Source organism: Micromys minutus, assembly GCF_963924665.1.
Source record: "Micromys minutus genome assembly, chromosome: 10".
In the NCBI taxonomy this organism is placed as follows: domain Eukaryota; kingdom Metazoa; phylum Chordata; class Mammalia; order Rodentia; family Muridae; genus Micromys; species Micromys minutus.
In genome coordinates this window covers 30,798,916-30,819,678 of record NC_137979.1, presented here as the reverse complement: position 1 = coordinate 30,819,678, position 20,763 = coordinate 30,798,916, and the positions used below count along the sequence as shown (strand labels likewise).

General features: G+C 38.2%; 1 protein-coding gene and 1 pseudogene across 2 annotated transcripts in view; one reads left to right on the top strand and one right to left on the bottom strand.

Annotated features, from left to right (window-relative positions):
- Window positions 1–2,254: 2,254 nt before the first annotated feature.
- ATAD5 (ATPase family AAA domain containing 5) overlaps window positions 2,255–20,763 on the bottom strand; it is a gene marked incomplete at its 5' end in the record, with an annotated part of 45,210 nt that continues 26,701 nt past the window's right edge. Inside the window, 9 exons of the mRNA XM_080923335.1 lie at window positions 2,255–2,364; window positions 2,461–2,619; window positions 3,261–4,099; window positions 5,061–5,239; window positions 8,027–8,207; window positions 13,251–13,315; window positions 15,634–15,727; window positions 16,592–16,728; window positions 17,045–17,221. Of these exons, the coding sequence (XP_080779461.1) occupies window positions 2,286–2,364; window positions 2,461–2,619; window positions 3,261–4,099; window positions 5,061–5,239; window positions 8,027–8,207; window positions 13,251–13,315; window positions 15,634–15,727; window positions 16,592–16,728; window positions 17,045–17,221 (1,910 nt within the window). The 3' untranslated portion in view covers window positions 2,255–2,285. The remainder of the gene's footprint in view (window positions 2,365–2,460; window positions 2,620–3,260; window positions 4,100–5,060; window positions 5,240–8,026; window positions 8,208–13,250; window positions 13,316–15,633; window positions 15,728–16,591; window positions 16,729–17,044; window positions 17,222–20,763) is intronic.
- On the top strand, window positions 18,710–19,108 carry LOC308425280 (large ribosomal subunit protein eL27-like; annotated as a pseudogene). The gene has a single exon. The product of its transcript is annotated as a large ribosomal subunit protein eL27-like (transcript).

The window sequence follows — 20,763 nt, the reverse complement described above, 5'->3', positions numbered from 1 at the left end:
TTTGTTCTCCTGCAGAGACACACCCAGGAAGCACACATACACATAGAAAAATAAAAGATACCATTTACAAAATAATTTAAGAGCTGGGTGGTGGTGATGCATGCCTTTAATCCTCGCACTCTTAGGAGGCCGAGACAGGCAGATCTGAGTTCAAGGCCAGCCAGGCCAGGTCTGCAAATTTTGGGATAGCTAACCAGGGCCACACACAGAAAAACTTAAAAAAAAAAAAAAAAAAAAAAAAACCAGAAACCAATACTAGTAAGAGGAAGAACTAGCTGAATTGATAGTTATACCTGTAATCTGTGCACCCAGAACACAAAAGCAGTAAGATTGTGTAAGCTCAGTTTGGGAATATAGTATATAGTGAGATTTTTATCTCCAAACTCCTGTCTCCTCTCCCCCAAAAAGAAAAAAATTTGATAAAGACAGGTTGGGGTTATAGCATGGGGTTAGCAGTTTTGATAACTTGAAGAGTTTTATGGATTTATTTTACATTGGTTGACCAGTTGTTGAGAATGATCAGAGACCCTAATAATTAAACACCTAAATAGCAGCTAAACACCTACCAGCAGGGAAACACAGATACAGATACTTAAAAGCTTCAAGAGCTGGAGAGATGCTTCAGTAGTTAAGAGTACTTGCTGTCCTTTTAGGGGTACTGGGTACAGTTCCCAGCCCCAACACAGTAAGCAACTCATAACCATTCTTAACTCCAATTACAGGATACCCAATGTGGTTTATATACATACATACAGAAAAACAATCATACACATAAAAAACATATAATCTTTAAAAAGAGAAACCTTGTCTCAAAAAAAAAAAAAAACTAAACTAATGAGCAAAACAAAATAATTTAAATACCACACGAAGAATTTAGCTTTAACTTTTAATTAGATCAATTTACTAATTAATACAGGAAAAGGCAGGTTGAACAAGAGGTAAAAACACATCTTCATACACAGTTGTAAACAAGTATGCACCCATATTTTAAAAAAGTACAAAACTAGGATCCTTACCTTCTGAATTAAAAATACAATTTATCAGAAAATGTACTTGAATATTATGTTATACAAATATTTACATTATGAAGGAATTTTAAACAAACCTGATTATCTGTAACGTAACATTAAGTAAAATGTGCATTTTAAAATCTTCCTGCTAAAGTAAAATATAGGTACTTAAAAGATGACCTTGCTCCGTGTGGTAGCATATGCCTGTAGTCCCAAGTATTTAAGCTTGAGATGGGGGTTATGAAATTCTGGAAGTTTAGGGGTAGCCTAAGCAATATACCAGACCCTGCCTCAAAAACAGGATGGGGATTCTAGCTCTGTGAGTAAGCATATCCATAGAACGTACAAAGTCTTGGGTTTGATAAGTACCACTGTGAATAATTGCTAAAACATAACACCTGTGTATATACTAAGGTACAGGACATTTGCCTATAATACATAAACCCCTAAGCTTAATCCTCAACACACACACACACACACACACACACACACAAACACACAAAACCATACTTAAATGGAAACAGCTGTTAGGTAGAAACCCCATGGTAGAATCCTTCACTATTTCTTCAACATCAACGAATTGTCCAAAATAGATAAACTAATGTCATTAATTTATGAAATAAAACATGATATAAAAGCACGAGAAAATGTACAAATGATTTGAGTTGGCAAAATGTAGACTGTAACTACATAGGGTGATAAGGCTTGTGAACACTAGAATTCAGAATGCTTTACCCTGCCAGCATCAATGACTCAATGATTAAATGGTAAAACATGCTGGAAGAAGGCACATGCTTATAAATAAAGGCAATGCTTCCCACAAGTGAAGCACACTTTTCTTCCCAGGACATTTTAAAAACACCCTGTACGTAACTGTTTTACACGGTGTAACTTTAGAGACTGCCTATTCGGCGGCACAGCTCTGATGCTGGACAATAGAGGAAGATTACAGGACAAGGGAAAAATGACAGGTGAGCTCAGCATTGAAATACATCTAGAAATCTATTAGTGAAAATAACCTTCTACAAACAGTTCACACATACAGAAAGTATGTAATAAAAGAAAAAATAGATAATCCAAACATTGAAAAAAGATGCCACAATTATATATACAGTCTGAAACTCAAATTTTTCACTTTAAATACTTGAACCACAAAAATACAAAAGTTTTTTAAAATTTACATTAAGAGAAATAAGCTCTTCTTTAAAGTCACCATACTCTAAAGTGTGTCATCAAGACCACACAATCTATACAAGACTGATGACAGGAAGTCAGTCAAGGGAAGTCAGCTGCCAAGGTAGTTACAGTTTCCTCAGGAATATCTAGGTGAATTCCTTCAAAATAGTGCAGAAACCTGTCAAAAATCACAAAAATAATATTACTATTTTCATCCCCACAAACATTTATTAATCTTAACATAAGTACCTAAAATATTTTTTACACACTTTACCTTCTTTTATTTTTCTCTTGTTCTTTTAGCTTTTCTGTCTGACACATGTTCCGAAGAGTTGGCAGGTAGTCAATTATACTAGCTTGTTTATTACCCAGGGTCAGGAAAGAACGACTAGAAAACACACTTTTAATGACTGCCATCCTCTTGTCAGCATTGCTACAAAGTAAAAGTATTAATTTGTTATTTTGTATATAAATATGTAACAATCCCAAATATAACCAGTGTTCCTAGTTCTGGTTTAGACCAGATAACACTTCTAATTTCCTGTCAGCAGATCACTCACTCTTCTGTACAGTGTCCTGAGTGCTGGGATTACAGGCTTGCACCACCACACTCAGCTTCCTATTGAGAATATTTGTTCAGTACGTTTGTAGCTTGAGCTGGCATCAAACCCTTGATCTCTGTGCCTCTCCTCCCCAGTATTGTGATCACTCACATGCATGTGTCACAGTGAGGTATCTTTATGGCTACCTTTTACCTGTCTGTGCCTCTTTTTCTGTTGCCTAAAGGCCTCCAAACACCCCCTCCCCCCACCCAACAGGGTCTCTTCATGTAGCCCTGGTTGTCCTAAAATTTGTTTTGTAGACCAGTCTGGCCTCTAACAGAGGTTCACCTGTGCTGGGATTAAAGGTGCATGCCCCCACACTCAGCTCAGGTTTCCCAATTTTCATTCAACAATCTGCTTAATTTGCATGAGAAACTATACTAACACTGTTTCCATGATCAATGCATTTGAAAATTAGTAAGAACCACTGCCATTCATTACTGAAAAATAGAAGCTAACAAATAAGACTTACTATAGATTAGCTGCTGACTGGCGGAAGCATCCATCATGGCACCTTTGTGAAACACAGAAAGTGAGTTCAGTGGTTGGGTCTCTTCCCAATTGCTTGCATGAATCCAAGGACTCTAGTGCTTTTGAAATGGTAGAAGAACATTTAGTAAAGTTGAGTGCTTCTGCAGCTGCTTTTAATTCTTCAGAGCTCTGAGGAGCCCACCCATGTCTATTCTCAAGACTAAACTCATCACAAAGTCCACTTTTAACCTTTCCATTTGTCCAATGAAAATCACTTTTACCCAATTCATTCTGTTCCCCTGGGTCTGTAAAAAGGGCATCTATGAAGGACATGTTCTCCATGAACTCACTGAGAGAATTTAAACAGTGGGAAATGAGCGTGCAACACTTCTTCTCTGCGAGTGTCTTAGGAGGCTGAGGTACAGTGTGAGGCTTGAAACCTTTGTTTTGTGTCTTTATCTCTGGGTTGCCATCTCTGTCTCTGCTTATGTTGTCTTCTAAAGATGCAGAAGATAAGCTAGGCAGTTCACCAGATAAGTCCAGGCCAGTGTCAAACAGGTCACTGTCATCTAGGGTCACTATCTTTTTCTGTTTCCTTTTCTGTGACTTTCTCAATGGCTGATCTTCTGACTGCTTCCTGGTAAGATGCTTCATGTTTGCTGGTGCACTGGCCTGTGTGGTCACTGGGAAGCCATAAGCACCTTTTACTTCTGGAATCACATTAAGTGGCAGCGGCAGGATGAACTCAAGATTACTATGTAACAGATGTATATGTTGCATGTGGAATTCCATGAGAAGTTGAATGAGTTTCTGCCACTCTTCCTTTGTTGTGATCTTGTGCTGAAAAGCAATTGAGTAAAGAATGCTTTAAGAGTGCCTATGTCAGACATCCTTCCACCCCAATAAATAGACTCGTCCTTATGCATCTTTTACATAGGTGACATGTTTTGTTTTTGGAGGGGTCACCTTAACTACTGAACCATCTATCTCCCTGCCACCATTTCTATCTTGAAAGTATTAAGTGGCTACTCTTTATATTTAACATTTAATACATCAAACAGCACTGACTGAGATGGATAGGTCAGTGGTAAAACATTTGCTAATATGCACTAAGTTCCTTGGACCAAACCCCAGAGCTGGTGGGGGTGGAGGGAGAGGAACAAATGGAAAAAAGGAAGAAAGGGATGAACAGGAGATGGAAAAACATCTTCATCTAAAACTAGATTTAGATTCAAAAACTCCTTTATTTAGAACATAATCCAATTCAGTATCAGAAGGTCATTTATTTTTGTTTTCTAGACAGGATTTCTCCATGTACCCCTAGCTGTTCTGGAACCAGGCTGGAAGTAGAGACCCACCTGCATCTGCCTCGGGAGTGCTGGGACTAGAGTTGTACCCACCATGCCTGGCTCAATTTAACCTGAGTCCCATCCTGTGTATTTTCTTTTTTTAAGATTTATTTATTTATTATATATAAGTACACTGTCACTGTCATCAGACACACAAGAAGAGGGCATCAGATCTCATTACAGATGATTGTGAGCCACCACGTGGTTGCTGGGATTTGAACTCAAGACCTCTGGAAGAGCAGTCAGTGCTCTTAACCACTGAGCCACCTCTCCAGCCCCCATCCTGTGTTTTTAAAGGCACCATTTGTCAACACAGTAAAATGAGTTAAAGTTTCACATCTCAAGTCTAGGAAATGTAAAGTGAATTTTAACCTGAACTAAGATTCAAAATACAGGGTAAATACTAAGAAGGTGGACAGAAACAGGAATTCAACATTCCATGCAGAAAATACCTTTAACAATGAAAGTAAGTCTTGAGATGGGGAGGCAATGTTCTTGAGTCCAAACAAAGCCTCCGCACAGCCAGTGTCACATCTGGGGAGAGCCACATGGTTCCTTTTGGTGTTTTTAGAGTTAATATTCGCATCAGAGTTATCTTCAGAACAAACCAGTGTATTTCTGCTATTTTCTCCTAGAAGAGCAATGAAGACCAATCTTATCTGAGTATATTTGAAATGACCTGGACAGAAGAAAGCACGAGCACCAGCCTTATGACTTTGGCTCCAGTTTGTTCTCCAGTGTGTCCACCTCATTACAAACACAATGTAGTGTTTCATTTGAAATACCTAAGTGATACAATTCAAGCGTATCTTTTATTGGTATATTAACATTTATTGTGTACCCAGAGGCTATTTTACTATTTCCTTGAGATAGGATCTCATGTAGCTCAGGCTGGCCTCACATTTGCAATGTAAGCAAGGATAACCTTAAACTTCTTTGTGCTTGGAAGTCAGAGGACAACTTCCACTGTTATTCCTAAGGTATGCAACCTTCTACATCTGACCCCTGCTGCCTCAGGATGGACGCCATAACACATATACCAGGATGGGTTTCCCCCATGCCTTACTTATTGTATTAATTTTTGAGAATTTGTTAAAAATTGCTGGTTTATAGTGAATTAAACTTATAGCTAGTTCATTTATTTATATGAATACACTGTGGCTGTCCTCAAGACACACCAGAAGAGGGCATCAGATCCCATCACAGATGGTTGTAAGCCACCATGTGGTTGCTGGGAATTGAACTCAGGACCTCTGGAAGAGCAGTCAGTGCTTTTAACCACTGAGTCATCTCTCCAGCCATTAACAGCACTGTCTGTTCTTCCAAAGAACCCAAGTTTAATTCCCAGCAACCACACGGCAGCTCACAATTGTTCTAGGGGTCCAACTCCTTCACACATGCAGGTAAAACACCAATGTATATACAACAGAAATAAATTTAAAAAAATAATGTTTAAAATTTGAACTATTTGAAGGGAATAATGACAGGGGATTAGTTTTATAGAACTTCATTTTCCTCTTTTTCCACTTTCCTTTCTTGTTTGTTGCCCTTGGGTTTGTGTGATCATTTAAGCAGAATCTTTCCCTACAGAAGTATTGATTATGGAGCAGGAAACAAAAACTAACAACTTCCCCATGAACAAAAATGGCTGACTCATGAAAAGGCACCTAGAATAGAGAAACACAGGACCTAGAATAGAGAAAGTAAGGAGTAATTGTTCATGCTATAATCAGGTTGCAATGTGACTAGAGAACAGTAGAAAGAAAAAATATTCATATGAAAAAATATTTCTGAAACCAAGTTCTTAGGAAATTAGAGTTACAAACTATTAAATATGCTACAAAGAAATATAAGCTGGATGTGGTCACACATGCCTGAATTGCATAGGATCCTGTCTTAAAGACAAAGTAGGACCAATAAGCTAAATTAGCAGATAAAGGGGCTTGCAGCTAAGCTAACAAACTGAGTTCAAGCCCTGGAACTGATAGTGTAGAAAAGAACTGACCTAACAGTTGTCTTCTGATCTCCACACACCAGGAAATAAATGCAACTACGTTAATTTAAAAAGTAAAATCAGGGCTGGAGAGATGGTTCAGGGGTTAAGAGCACTGACTGCTCTTCCAGAGGTCCTGAGTTCAATTCCCAGCAACCACATGGTGACTCACAACCATCTGTAATGGGATCTGATGCCCTCTTTTGTTGTGTCTGTAAACTTATATATAGTAAATAAATAAATCTTAAAAAATAAAAGTAAAACAAGCCTGGTTGTGATGGTGCATGCCTTTATTCCAATTGCAGAGGCATACAGATCTCTGTGAGTTGCAAGGATATCCAAGGGCTACACAGAGAAACCGTGTCTCAAAAAATTCAAGCCAAACCAACCAACCAAACAAATATACCAAACCAAAAAGAAAAAGACAACCCCCCTCCAAAATAAAAACCAAACCAAAAACCTGCAAACAGCAAGAGAAATTGAAGAAGACACAGGTGCACACAAAGCATGCACATATTACTCTCATAGACAAACAGACAAAAAGCCTCCAGGACCTTATACTTAAATACAATCACATGAGAATGAGATGAGATCACTGGTAGTAGTCCTGTTGTCCAGGCTGAACTCACAGAGCCAATGACTTTTACCTCTAAATCCTCCTGCCTCTTCTAATACATCACCACAGAACTACATCACCACACCTGGCACAGGTATGTTTTTCATAAGGGAAAGAAGGAAGGCAACAACAATTCTATAAGAAACTGTATATCTACAAGTGTATAGACAATAGTTGGGAGTGTTTGTTCCTTGTTATGGTTATGAACCTGAAGTTACTGACTGTTGTGAGCTGCCATGTGGGTTTTGGGAATTGAAGCTGGGTCCTTTGGTAGCATAGTCAGTGAATGCTCTTAAACACTTAGCTATCTTTCCAGCTCCCTGTTTTGTTGTGTTTGAGATGTCTCATGCAATCCAGGCTATCCTAAACTTGTTATGAATCCAAGAATGATATTCAACTCTTCATCTTCTAGCCTCTATTTCCCAAGTACTGTCAGAACTCACTTCAGGTTTGCTTCAGATGCTACTGAGAGCTTGAGAAGCATGGTAGATAATCTAAGGATTATTCTATAGGGTAGTGATGGTGCAAACCTTTAATCCCAACACATAGGAGGCAGAGGCAGGAAGATCTCTGAGTTGTTGTCTACAGAGCCAGTTCTAGGACAGCTAGGGCTGCACAGAGAAACCCTGCTTCGATAAACCAAAAGCCAAAAATGAAACCAAATAAACAAGAGATAGGTAAATGTATCTGTATTATAAAAATCAGCATAGCTAGACAATTAATTTATAATTTTAGAAATATTTTGATCGAGTATATATATTAAAGAATATGATCCCAAAAGGAAAAGTTTCATACGACAGACTACTTACGACAATATGATAGTGGCCTTTCTTCTAAGATTCCACCTCCACTTCTAATCCAAAACTGTAAGTAAAGGATACTTTTTCTGATGTCACAAGCATTTGCAGTCAACAAGGTTACAAAATCCTTAAAGTCAGTTCTGAAATTCTCAACTAAACAGATCACTTGTAGATAGCTGGCAACATTTCGCTTAAAAATAGAAAGACAAAGCAAGATTTAGGGGAGAGAAACAGTGGTTAATTACATAAATTGCAGAAAATATAACAATAAACCTGAATAATGATGAAGAATTTTGCTAACAATCCATAGTATCTGAAAAGTTTTTAAAAATAAAATTTCTCTAAAAAATACAAGAGCATATATCACCAAATTAAAAACATTTATATATTCTTCTAGGGCTTATTATATGTAGTCTAGGACAACAACAACAAAATGTATTTATGTGTTTAAGGAAGAATCTTATACAACCCTGGCTTTAACACTTTAACATGAATCTATGAGTCTCCTGCCTCCACCTCCCAAATGCTAGGTTTACATTCATGTCCCCCTATATCTATTTGTGTTTGTGTTGTTGCTTTTGTTTTAAACTAATCTAGCTCTATAGCCCAGGCTGACTCCTTGCCTCTGCCTCTTAGATGCTGGTATTACAGGTGTATACCACATTCCACCTTGCAAGGGAACTTACACAAAATTCTACAACTTGAACACTATAGACATTTTATAGAGCTAGATTAAGTAATGGCACATTTTATTTTTTTAATTTTGAGGCAAGGTCTCTACTAACCACGAGAGAAACTCATTCTGTAGACTACGACTTACCTCAAACTCACAAAGATCTACCAGTCTCTGCCTCCTGAGTGTTGGGATTAAAGGTGTGCACCACTATATCTGACTGACACGATGTTTTAGCCATTAAAATTATAAATATAATAGCAATATTGAAGCATGTTTTTCTAATTCTAAAATAATAAATAGAGAACTGTTGAGTTCATAGAAGCATGTGTGCTTACAAATAAAAGACAGAAGGGACAGTGCTCAATATCTGATAGGTCACAACTTACTGGACAGCAACCTTCTTTCATTTTATCAGAATTCTAGTACTTTTTTTTTTTGTTTTTCAAAGATTTATTTATTCATCATGTTTAAGTACACTCCAGCTGTCTTCAGACACACCAGATGAGGGCATTAGATCTTATTACTTATTACAGATGGTTGTAAGCCACCATGTGGTTGCTGGATTTGAACTCAGGACCCCTAGAAGAGTAGTCAGTGCTCTTTAACCACTGAGCCATCTCTCCAGCCCTTGAATTTCATGATTACAGATGATTTATATTATAATTCTGTAAAAGATATCATTTAAATTAGATCTATAGTTTTAAAATGTGAGGTTTTTTTAAATGATTTTTAAAATTTTATTTTGTTTTCTTTTGTCATGTTTTGGTTTGTTTTTTTTTGACAGAGTTTCTCTGTGTAGTCCTGGCTGTCCTGGAACTCACTCTGTAGACTAGGTTGGCCTCAAACCTGCCTCTGTCAAGAGTGCTGAGATTAAAAACACACACTACCACATTTCTTGAGACAGTCTTGCTAAGAAGCCAGGCTGGCTAACCAACCTTGTCTAGCCTTAAATTGGCAACCCTTCTTTCTCAGTTTCCCAAGCACTGAGATAATAAAGCATTCTAGTCATGTGTAGATTTATGTGCACGTGTGTGTGAATGCAGCAGGTGTAGGTATATGTGTGTATATCTGTATGATTTAAGCATGAAACCTGGGCACATGCAATCAGTACAATATTCAAGAATAACAGAAAAAAAAATAGAAAAATCCAACTTAAGTAATACATTTATTGTTTATATAAAAAAATACTTAAAACTGAGTTGATAGGGTATATATATTCTTACTCCTACCAGAAATATACAAAAACAATAACAACAAAGCCCCTACAACTACCTTTGTGGCCAATAGTAATAGTGGTTACTTCCTATTTATAATCACTTTATAAACAGCTAGAATTGCCCACTATTAACACTTGTAGTTAGTGAGGTACTGAAGTTCTAGTCAATGAAAGCATTAGAAAGAAGTAAAAAGAACCCAGGTATGATTGCATGTGCCAATAATCCCTGCTTCTAAACTAGCTTCTGGGAGAAGGAAGCATTGTGAATGTCATCCTACATATTGAGCTTCAAGCCAGCACAGAAGCTACAACATAAACAAACCTATGTTGTGTAAAATAAGGCAGCCACAAAAAGCCAAGGATGGCCAGGGCTACAAAGAAACCCTAACTCAAAATACCAAAATCAACAAACAAATTTGAAAACAATGAATACTGTCCACTAAGCAAATGAACCTTAGAAGACTCAATATTATCAAATCAGTTGTCCCAACTTTGATCTATAAATTCAGTGCAATTCCAATGAAACATGAGAATAAACTGTAAAAATTGAAAATCTTGAATATTTAGAGGGGTTATAGCCTCTACTCTCAAGACTTGGTATAGTTACAATAACAAAACCAATACTACATATCACATAAATACTAAGAAAAAAGTCTAGAAAACAAAAAACAAACAAACAAACAAACAAAAGTAACCCTGCAAAGCAGTGGTCATTAAGAAAAAGGTACTCTACAGGCCAGTGTGGGTACAGCAGGTAAATGCAGCCACCTGCAAGCTGGATGACTTGCTTTTGATGCCAAGGTCTCATACCATAGAAAAAAAGAAGTGGCTCCTGCAAGCTATCCTCTGACCTCCATGCATGCACCATGGGCACATACAATAAATAAATGTAACAGAAAACAGGCACTTTGAAGCTGGGTATGGTGGTGTCTACATCTTTAATCCCAGCACTCAGGAGGGCAGTTGGAAATCAGCTAGGACTACAAAGACAGACTCCATCTCAAAACAAATAAAAAATAAGGTACTTTGAATAAATAATGTTTGAACTATTGGCCATCTATAAAGATAACAAACCATGTCTTATAGAGTTTGGTTCTATAGAGGTTTTAGACCTAAGTAAACACAGAAACAAACAAACCAAAAAAAAAAAAAAACTATTGTAAAGGTCTATTAGTAAAATCTTCATAAGCTTAGATAGGATATAGAACCACAAATGATGAAAAAAAAATAGTGGACTTCATTAAAATTAAAAACATTCACCAAACAATAAAAATAAAATACAAATCTAATGCAGACACACCCAGAATATTTGTTAAAACTTTTCTAACTCAGTAAAAAAAATAATTAAGCAATTAAACTAATTAAACAGGGCTGGAGAGATGGCTCAGTGATTTAGAGTACTAACTGCTCTTCCAAAGGTCCTGAGTTCAATTCCTAGCAACCACATGATGGCTCACAACCATCACATCCGACACCTCTTCTGGTGTGTCTGAAGACAGCAACAATGTACACATATAAATAATAATTGTAAAAAATAATAATTAAACAATAAACAGAACATCTGAACATGAGCTGGGAGTACATACTGTTCTGTTATAGTGTTTGCCTGTCATGCACAAATCCCAGCATCTATTCCTCACCATCCCCAATATTTCAATGAGAAGACTGAGATATAAAAGGGCCCTTGGAAAGATGCTACCGTGTGCATGGTAGTTCATACTAATAATTCTAGCACTGGTAAGGTATTGGCAGAAGGAGTGCAGGCTTTGGGGCCAGCCTGGGCTATACAATGGGTGTATAACACTCCTGAGAGTTGTTCTTTGACTTTTACACATCTGTCAGGTCACATGTGTACCCATATAAACATATATACACCCAGAATAAATCAGCCCTTGTCTCCCAAGTGCTGATATTAAAGATGTACACTACAATGTCTAGCTAGAGTAAGAAAAAGGGGAGGGAAGTGCTATAGAAGATGGGTAAGAGGTAAGAACACTTGTTCTAGCAGAGGATGAGGGGTAGGGTTCCCAGCACCCTCATGGTGGTTCCCTACCAACTGCAACTGTAGGTATCAGGGATACAACATTCTCATGAATCTCCACAAGCAGCGAACATATAGTGCCATGTGAGCAAATACTCACATACATAAAAAGAAATCTTATAAAAACAAAACAAACTGCCACAAAGTTAGTACTATGAACTTGGAAGTCTCAAGTGTTCAGCCTGTTCTTAGGACAATCCCATGGGTCCTGTTGCCATGAGGAACAGGTACACAGATCCTTCACAAGGAAAGAGGTAGGTTTCTATCCAGGTATGGATTATGATGACATTGGCATCTCAGCACTCAGACAAGTGCAAGGTTGAACTCTAATAAAATTTCATCCTAATAAAAATTGTTATTTAAAAATAGAATGAAGCCGGGTGTGGTAGTGAGTGCCTTTAATCCCAACTCTCAGAGAGCAGATGTCTCTGAGTTTGAGGGCAGCCTGGTCTACAGATGAGGTTGTAGAGCAACCCTGTCTCAAAAGAAAAAAAAAATCTAAAAAAACAACAAAAAAGAAATATAGAATGAGCTGGGCTTGTTAGTACACACTTTTAAATCTAAGAACTTTTGAGGCAGAGAAAGATGAGCTCTGTACATTCAAGGCCAACAAAAACAATCTAAAAGGAAAAAAAAAAAAAAAACAACAACAACAACAAAAAAACCCAAACCAAAAGTAATATTAGGGCACACAGAAAACTTAATATTTGAAAAATAACCTCATTTCAAAACAAAAGAGGAAATCATAACAAGTTTTGTGAAACTCAAAGGCTTTAATATTTCCCTTTAAAAAACACATTTTAAGGGGCTAAAGAGGTCGCTTAGTGGTTAAGTGCTCTTCCAGAGAACCCAGGTTCAATTCCCATTACCCAAAGGGCATCTCAAAACTCTGTGTTATTCCAGTTCTGGGGGACCCGATGCTCTCACACAGGCATACATGTAAGTAAAACACCAATGCACATAAAATGAAAATAAACAAATCATTAAAAAAACCTACATTTTAAAACTATAAATCTAATTTAAATGATATCTTTTACAGAATTATAATGCAAATAATCTGTAATCATGAAAATTCAAGGGCTGGAGAGATGTCTCAGTGGTTAAGAGCACTGGCTGCTCTTCCAGAGGTCCTGAGTTCAATTCCCAGTAACCACTTGGTGGCTCACAACCATCTGTAATGGCATCCAATGCCCTCTTCTGGTGTGTCTGAAGAGAGTGACAATGTACTACTCACATGCATAAAATAAATAAATAAATCTTAAAAAAAAAAAGGAAGGAAGAAAGAAAATTCAAAACTTACCAAGGAAGGAATATTGAAATTGATTTCTTCAAAGCAGCCATCAAACACTAGACTAAATGTGGGATCTACAGGAAAACAACATAATGTTTTTTAAAAACATGAGACCACTAACTAACTTCTCTGAGTTACACTCTTCTACAACAACATCTAGAGTAAATATTTGGAGGAGGAAGGGTATCTTTCTGAGTTTAAAGCTCACCTGGCTAAAGAATAAGACTAGAAGACAGACAGACAGACACACATGCTCTGTTGGTTGTCTAATTATAGGTATGATAAAGAAACAAGAAAAGGATTTGTTTTGTTTTGAAGATAGGGTTTCTGTCCAGCCCTAGCTGTCCTGGAACTCACTGTGTAGATCAGATTACCACAAACTCACTTCCCTGTCTGCCTCCCCCCCCCCCACCCCGTCAGCACTGCTTGGCTGATATGTGTATATGTGTATATATATAATATTATACACACATCATGTATTTTGTAAGTCTCTGTTTTAAGCAATTCTTAATTTAGGTTTTATAAATGTCTAACACTGGGCACAGTGGTCCAAGGCAGTATACATTTTTAAATAGCCATTGCTATCCTCATATACACTGAAGTGCATAACTACTAACAAAGGCTGCAAGTAAATACATGAAGATGTTAAGGTGATACATTATTGGATAGGAGAGAGACAGGCAGGAAAGGCTGAGGATCGAAGGGAGAGACGGGGTTGGGAGGCAGAGAAAAGGAGAATAATCTGGATCCAGGTGGACTTAATTGGTGTTAAGTAGATATGAATATTTTAAGGGATTCTATAGGTCTTTTATCTCATATAGAAGGGCAGTTTATCTTTTTCCATTAGATATAATCTTATTGTGTAGAGGGTTTGTGGATTGAGGATTTAATATATATAATCCTACATGAAAATCTATCAGGCTGTGGAGTCATGTTTGTGCTGGGCGGTGGAGAAAAAAAAAAACCCTGGGACGGTTGTACTAGGAGACTGTAGGGGCCGGTAAAAGGATAAGCCATTTTAAATATTTACAGCAACAAAAACCATGTACTTTTAATTTCAACACTCAGAAGGCAGAGGCAGGTGGATTTCTGTGAGTTGAAGGCCAGCCTGGACTACAAAGGAAGCTCCAGGACAGCCAGGGCTGTTACACAGACAAACCATCTTGAAAAACCAAACAAAGCAAACAAATTAAACTAGCTTCCAGGGCTGGAGAGAAGGCTCAATGATTAACAGCTCTTGTTGCTCTTACAGAGGATTTCAGTTTGATTCTCAGCACCTACATGGTGGCTTGCAACCACACATAACTCCAGTTCTAGGGATCTGATGCTCTCTTTTGTACATGTACATGGTACCGTCAGTTAAAACACTCATATACACATTGTAAAAACAAATCTAGGGGCTAGAAATATGGCTCGATGGTTAAGAATACAAGCTGCTTCCTTGTTTTAGAAAAAGACTTTTTCAGCTGACTTTTTTTCTGTAGTGTGGTACTGAGGCATTCAGAACCTTGCATGTGGTAGGCAAGTATTCTGTCACTGGGTTCAATGCCTGTGTGTTTCTATTGTTTACAAGGTAGAGTTTCGCTATGAGGTATGGGGATGCCTATGTGTGTTTCTTCTGTTTTCAAAGCAGGGTCTTGATACAGTATCCAGCTAGCTTTAAAGACAGCTTCTGTCTCAGCTTCTTAAGTATAATTAGCTCAGACTATCAAACTAAGAGAGAGGATTTGTCTATGGAGCACTGGCTGCCTGTAATTCATTACAGACATTAAGCCAGCCTCAAATTTGTGGGGATTCTCCTGCTTCTGCCTTGTTAGTACTGGGATTACAGACACATGCCACTATACTAGGCTTTTTTTCCCCCCTTAGGGTGGGGGTTAAATTTATTTAGTTATTTAGTGTTTTTGAGTGTTTTGCCTACAAGTGTGTCTGTCCCATGTGAGTGCCTTGTGCCTGAGGAGAACAGAAGAGAACATTGGATCCCCTAGAATCTGAGTTTCAGAGTTACAGATAATTAATTATATGCTGCCATGTGGGTGCTGGAAACTGAACCCAGGTCCTCAGGAGGAACAAGCGTTCTTAACCATTAAGCCGTCGTTCCAGTCCCCCACTCCTCTTAAAGTGTTACTTATCGTCGTGTGCTCTGTGTATGGTGTCTTTGTGTGGGTACACAGGCATTTAGAAGTAATAGGTCAACCCTGGGGAACTGGTTCTCTCCGGCTCCCTTTATGTGTGTTCAGGCATCAAACTCAGGTCAACAGATTTGTCTGGCAGGTTTACCTGCTGAGCCACCTCCACTGCCATCCAGCTCTACTCACTTCATGTTTGAAGTTAGTAGCTCTCCCAAAATATTTCAACAAAACCAAACTGTACTGAAGTCATTTTTACATACCACTTGTAGTGAGAATTACTGGTCGTTTAGTTGTTGCCATGAATGTTTTGACTGCATTCAAAAACCCAGAATCTTCATCAAAAATGACATCAACCTACAAACCATTTATTAGAATATTAATATAGTAAGAGCAACAAAGATATACACAGTAAATATACTATGTCAAAGCCAATATAGATTGTTGTTGTTGTTATTACTGGTCTTTTGTTTTATTTTGTTTTTTGAGATAGGGTTTCTCTGTGTATCCCTTACTGTCCTGGAACTCACTCTGTAGACTGGTCTTGAACTCAGAGATCTGCCTGTCTCTGCCTCCTGGTTGTCTGGATTAAAGGTGCTCATTACTACTGCCTGGAGAAAAGTTTGTCTTATTCCATAAAGGAATCTTTAAGATGGTCATATAGTAAACATTAAAACTAAATAAAATCAAATCATGCTCTTTCCTTCTTCTTCATCACCTCCCTTTGTTCTCCCCCACCCCAATAAACTTCTCCCGCGGGGGTCGGATCAAATCACTAATAACTAGGTAGGTATGAGTCATAATAATTTCTATAGTTGTTAAGAATCAGTATCCTTGAACTATGTTAATCATTTTAAAATTATTCTAGACAGGGATAGAAAACATTGGTTGGATTCCGAAGGACCTGAGTTTGATTCCCAGCATCACATGGTAGCTCATAACCATCTGTAACTCCAGTTCTACGGCATCTAATGCCTTCCTCTGGCCTCCAAGGGTAGTAGTGTACACACATGGTGCACAGACATACAGGCATGCATAACATAACACATACATTAAATAAGAGAAAATGCTTTTTAATTATCATTCTTTATAAAAACATTATTCTAAAGATATGTATTCTTGAATTTCTTAGCTATCTTAACATTTCTTATAAGAAACACACAGTAATCTTTAAAATGTTTCTACTATGACACCTCACGGATGCATACCCTGCAGGCCTACCTCCTCAAAGAGAATGAGTGATGTTGCGTTCTTTCTGTTGGATTCTTCAGCTCCAAAATCATTAATATTTGAATTATTTGCACTTTTTGATTTAGTCTGAATAATTTGCCTCTGTTCCAAAGAAGAATTTTTGACTCCTGCGTAAATACAATGGTAATGCTTTAGGTAACACTTTTTTGGTCTCACTGTGTAGATCAGGCTATCCTTGAATTCATAGAGAATAACCTGCCTCTGCATCCAGAGTGCTGGAATGAAGGGTATGTACTACACACCTGGCCAAACTCACGTTAATAAAACCCTAGCTATACCCAGATCTACCCACAAACTGAACTCCCATAACAGAGTCCACTCACTGATGCTGCTTCTATATCTAGGACTATTAGCAGGAGTCCATGAAATACCTTCCCAGCTTTATGCATCAAAGCTGATCTATTTTGTTAACTTCTGCTTTACCTTTATCATTTCCCATGCATGCTCCTATGTCTTCATTATTTTTGGATTTGGAGGACACTTTAAAGTAATTTGCCAAAGTTTTAGGGAGAAGTGTTCGCTTCTGCCCACTTATCTTTGGCGATGATGGAGGAAGCTTCCTTGGAGATGTAACAACTTTCCCAGGAGAGTTTAACTTTTCTATGAAAAACAAAGATTCTAAAATTATAATGATGGCCAAAAGTTATCTACAGTTTATTCCCAGTCTTTCATGATAAAAACCAAAGGCAGACATTTTCTTTCATTCTTCTATGCAAATGCTCAATATAGATATCAGTATATTGTTCTATTTATTCTAAGAGAATGACAGGATGAAGCAGCTAGCTGGAAAAGATGCTCTTTTCCAAAGATACGTACTTTATTTTGATTGACTGCAAAAGTCTTTCTAAGGTACTCAGGTAGATTTCAATCTTTTGATACTCCGAAGTTTGGAGGCTCAGACCTGTGGAAAAATGGCACCCTTGGCCCCCAGGCTCAGATTGATGGCAAAGCCTTCTCATCCATGTGTAGAAATTAATAGTATGTGCAGAAAAAAGTCTGTCAAAACTTCCCACTCTCTATATTTACTGCCTGAAGCCTGATCCTACTTAGAAGAGCAAACCTGTCTCTGAATTCATCTGTATACCATAAACCTTTCCTCCTTGTTTACCTGTGTGTAATAACCCCATCTCTGTCTGCAGCTGTATGCAACAACCCTGCCTCTCTGTTCAACTGTATTGACTAAACTTGCTGAGCTCTTTGGGGTTTTCCATCAAGAGCCCAATCTACCTGATCCCAGCTTTTCTCCGTGTCTGTATATTTTTAGTTTTTCCTCATTCCCTCACCTCCCCAGTCAGTTCCATTCCTGGAGCCAGGCCAGACCTGGAATTCCTCTCTACCTCTGCCTTCTAAGAGGGGTATGCACCAAATGTTCAACAGAAATACATAATTTTCAAATAACACTCACAAATCCTCCAGTTATTTTTGCTATAGCAGCTTGAAATCAGAAGATCCTGGAGGAAAACTGATAACAGCATACTGTGGGCTTTACAGTACATCATTATTATATATCAACAGTGTATATTTACAAAGATGTTCTGGAGGATGAATACAAAGTCAGAGCATAATCGAATGTCTACTTTCCTGCAGCATGAGGACTCTTGTCTTAAGTAAGCAGTAGAGCCGTGTCTTCTGTAGTTGCCATCCTACTCACATGACTCCATAGCTGAGCCTTGACCATTTGTTTGCTCTATATCCATGGATCATATCCTATCTCTTACATATTGAGGGGTTTAGTAAACAGGATGACAGTTTTGAGTTTAAAATAGTTATTCTCGCTATAATTTTATTTACAAAACACCAGGCCATCCTGGGGTTGGAAAGAAGCCTCCCAGTTAAGAAGACTTGTTTTCTTTGCAAAGGACCTGGGTTCAATTCTCAACACCATATGGCTCACAACTATAGAATTCTCATTCCAGAGGATCCAATACCTTTTTGTGGTCTTTGTGGTAATTAAGCACAAGCACAGTATACACATGCCAAGTTAAACCCTCATATAAAATAAAGTAAAAAGTTAAGTAAGAGATATAAAATCTTAGTTAAATCATTTGTTTTTTTTTTTCCGCTGGGTGCCGGCTGCTTGCTGTCGAAATGGGCAAGGGGAAAGTGGTGCTGGTCCTGGCTGGACGCTACTCAGGACGCAAAGCCGTCATCGTGAAGAACATTGATGATGGCACATCAGACCGTCCTTACAGCCATGCCCTGGTGGCTGGAATTGACCAATATCCCTGAAAAGTGACAGCTGCCATGGGCAAGAAGAAAACGGGCAAGCGATCCAAGATCAAGTCCTTTGTGAAAGTTTATAACTACAACCACCTCGTGCCCACAAGATACTCTGTGGATATCCCCTTGGACAAAACTGTTGTCAACAAGGATGTGTTCAGAGACCCAGCATTGAAACGCAAGGCCAGGCGGGAGGCCAAGGTCAAATCTGAGGAGCGATACAAGACAGGGAAGAACAAATGGTTTTTCCAGAAGCTTCGCTTTTAGATGTATTTTTGTTTTCGTCATTAAAAATTTTTTAAAAATCATTTGTTTATATTGAATAAGTAGCAGAAATACTACTTTGTGTTTAGTTTTCTGGTTTTGACATAGGCAAAGGATTATTAGATAGGGTCTCATAAAACCCAGACTGGCCTTGAACTAGATACATAACCAGATAACCTTGAGCTGCTGTGCTGGGACAGAAGGCATGCACCTCAGGCCCACTGTGTTCTAGAGCATTCTGTCCACTGAGCTATACCAAAGTTGGATGCTCCTTTGCCTTTCTGAGACAGTTTCTCACTCTGCATCAAGGCTAGCTTTGAACCCATGGCAGCCCTCCATCCCATGATCATATTTCAGGTGTGAGCTACCATACCTGGCACTGGGTGCTACCTTTAATTTCAAGAGACTCAAACTGAAATTAAAAAAATAATTTCAAAACCTTTTCAACAGAATCACCTCCAGCCAACCTTATCCAGCACACCAGAAAGGCTGAAGATCCAGAGATTCCAGAGGTCACATCAACAGATACAGTTCCCTGCCAGCCAAAGGGGATTATATATACAGAGGAAAATGATGTAATTCTGCTTCTAGGCAAGATAAAAGGATCTGAGACTGGATTTAATTCTCCATCAAAAACAGTAACAATAAAAAGTTGACATCCTGTATTAAGTATTTTTTAAGTGTTTGGCTGCTGCTCAACAAGGACAATCCTTAAGGGACAAGACATGAATAGCTAATCTTGAAGATTGCCCAGTACATTGCTTTGAGAGAATTCCTGCTGCAGTGGGAAAAGAAACAAGGCAAAATTTTCCTAAGAAGACCACAGCAGGGAATGAGAAAATCAAGGCAGACAGTTCATATGACAGAATACACAAGTTGAGAGGGCTAGGCAGGGTGCTTTGAAATCTGCAAAACTCTCCTCTGCCAAGTCTAAAATTAAGTACAAGAGGAATGAGCCATGGGAAACAAATCCTGAGACACATGGAAATCTAGAAATGTCCAATTCATCCCTTTTATTTAGATTTTTGTTTTGTTTTGTTTTAGAGATAGACTCTCAGTATGTATTCCTGGATGTCCTAGAACTCACTATTTAAAAGAAGCTGACTTCAAACACAACAGTCCACATGCCTCCCGAGTGCAGGAATTAAAAGCATGTGCCACCTTGCCTGACTGAATTCATTCTTTTGACTAGACAGACCAACAAACATCATCACTGATGGGGGAGACTAGCAAGAGTGTTCAGGTGCAGTACTTTAGACAGAAGCAGAATCAGACCAGGTCTAAATGCTGCAATGATATTGGCTAATAGAGCAGACCTGAAACAACCAAATTCAGAACAAAGGTCACATTAAAGCAGACAGAAATACCCAGCATCTAACAAGATAAACTGTACAAAGTCTGACAACAATTGAAAGTATCAGGCATTCAGGCTGGAGAGATGGGTCAGTAGTTAGGATAATGTACAGCTATCCTAGGGGACCTATGAGCATCAATTCCCAGCACCTACATCTGGCAGCTCACAGCTGCCTGTACCTCCAATGCCAGGGATCAAATACCTTCTGGCATCTGCAAGCTCTAAATGCAAATGGTGCATATAAACTCATGTGGACACACACACTCACACCCAATACCTAAAGAAACAGAAGAACTAATTTGGA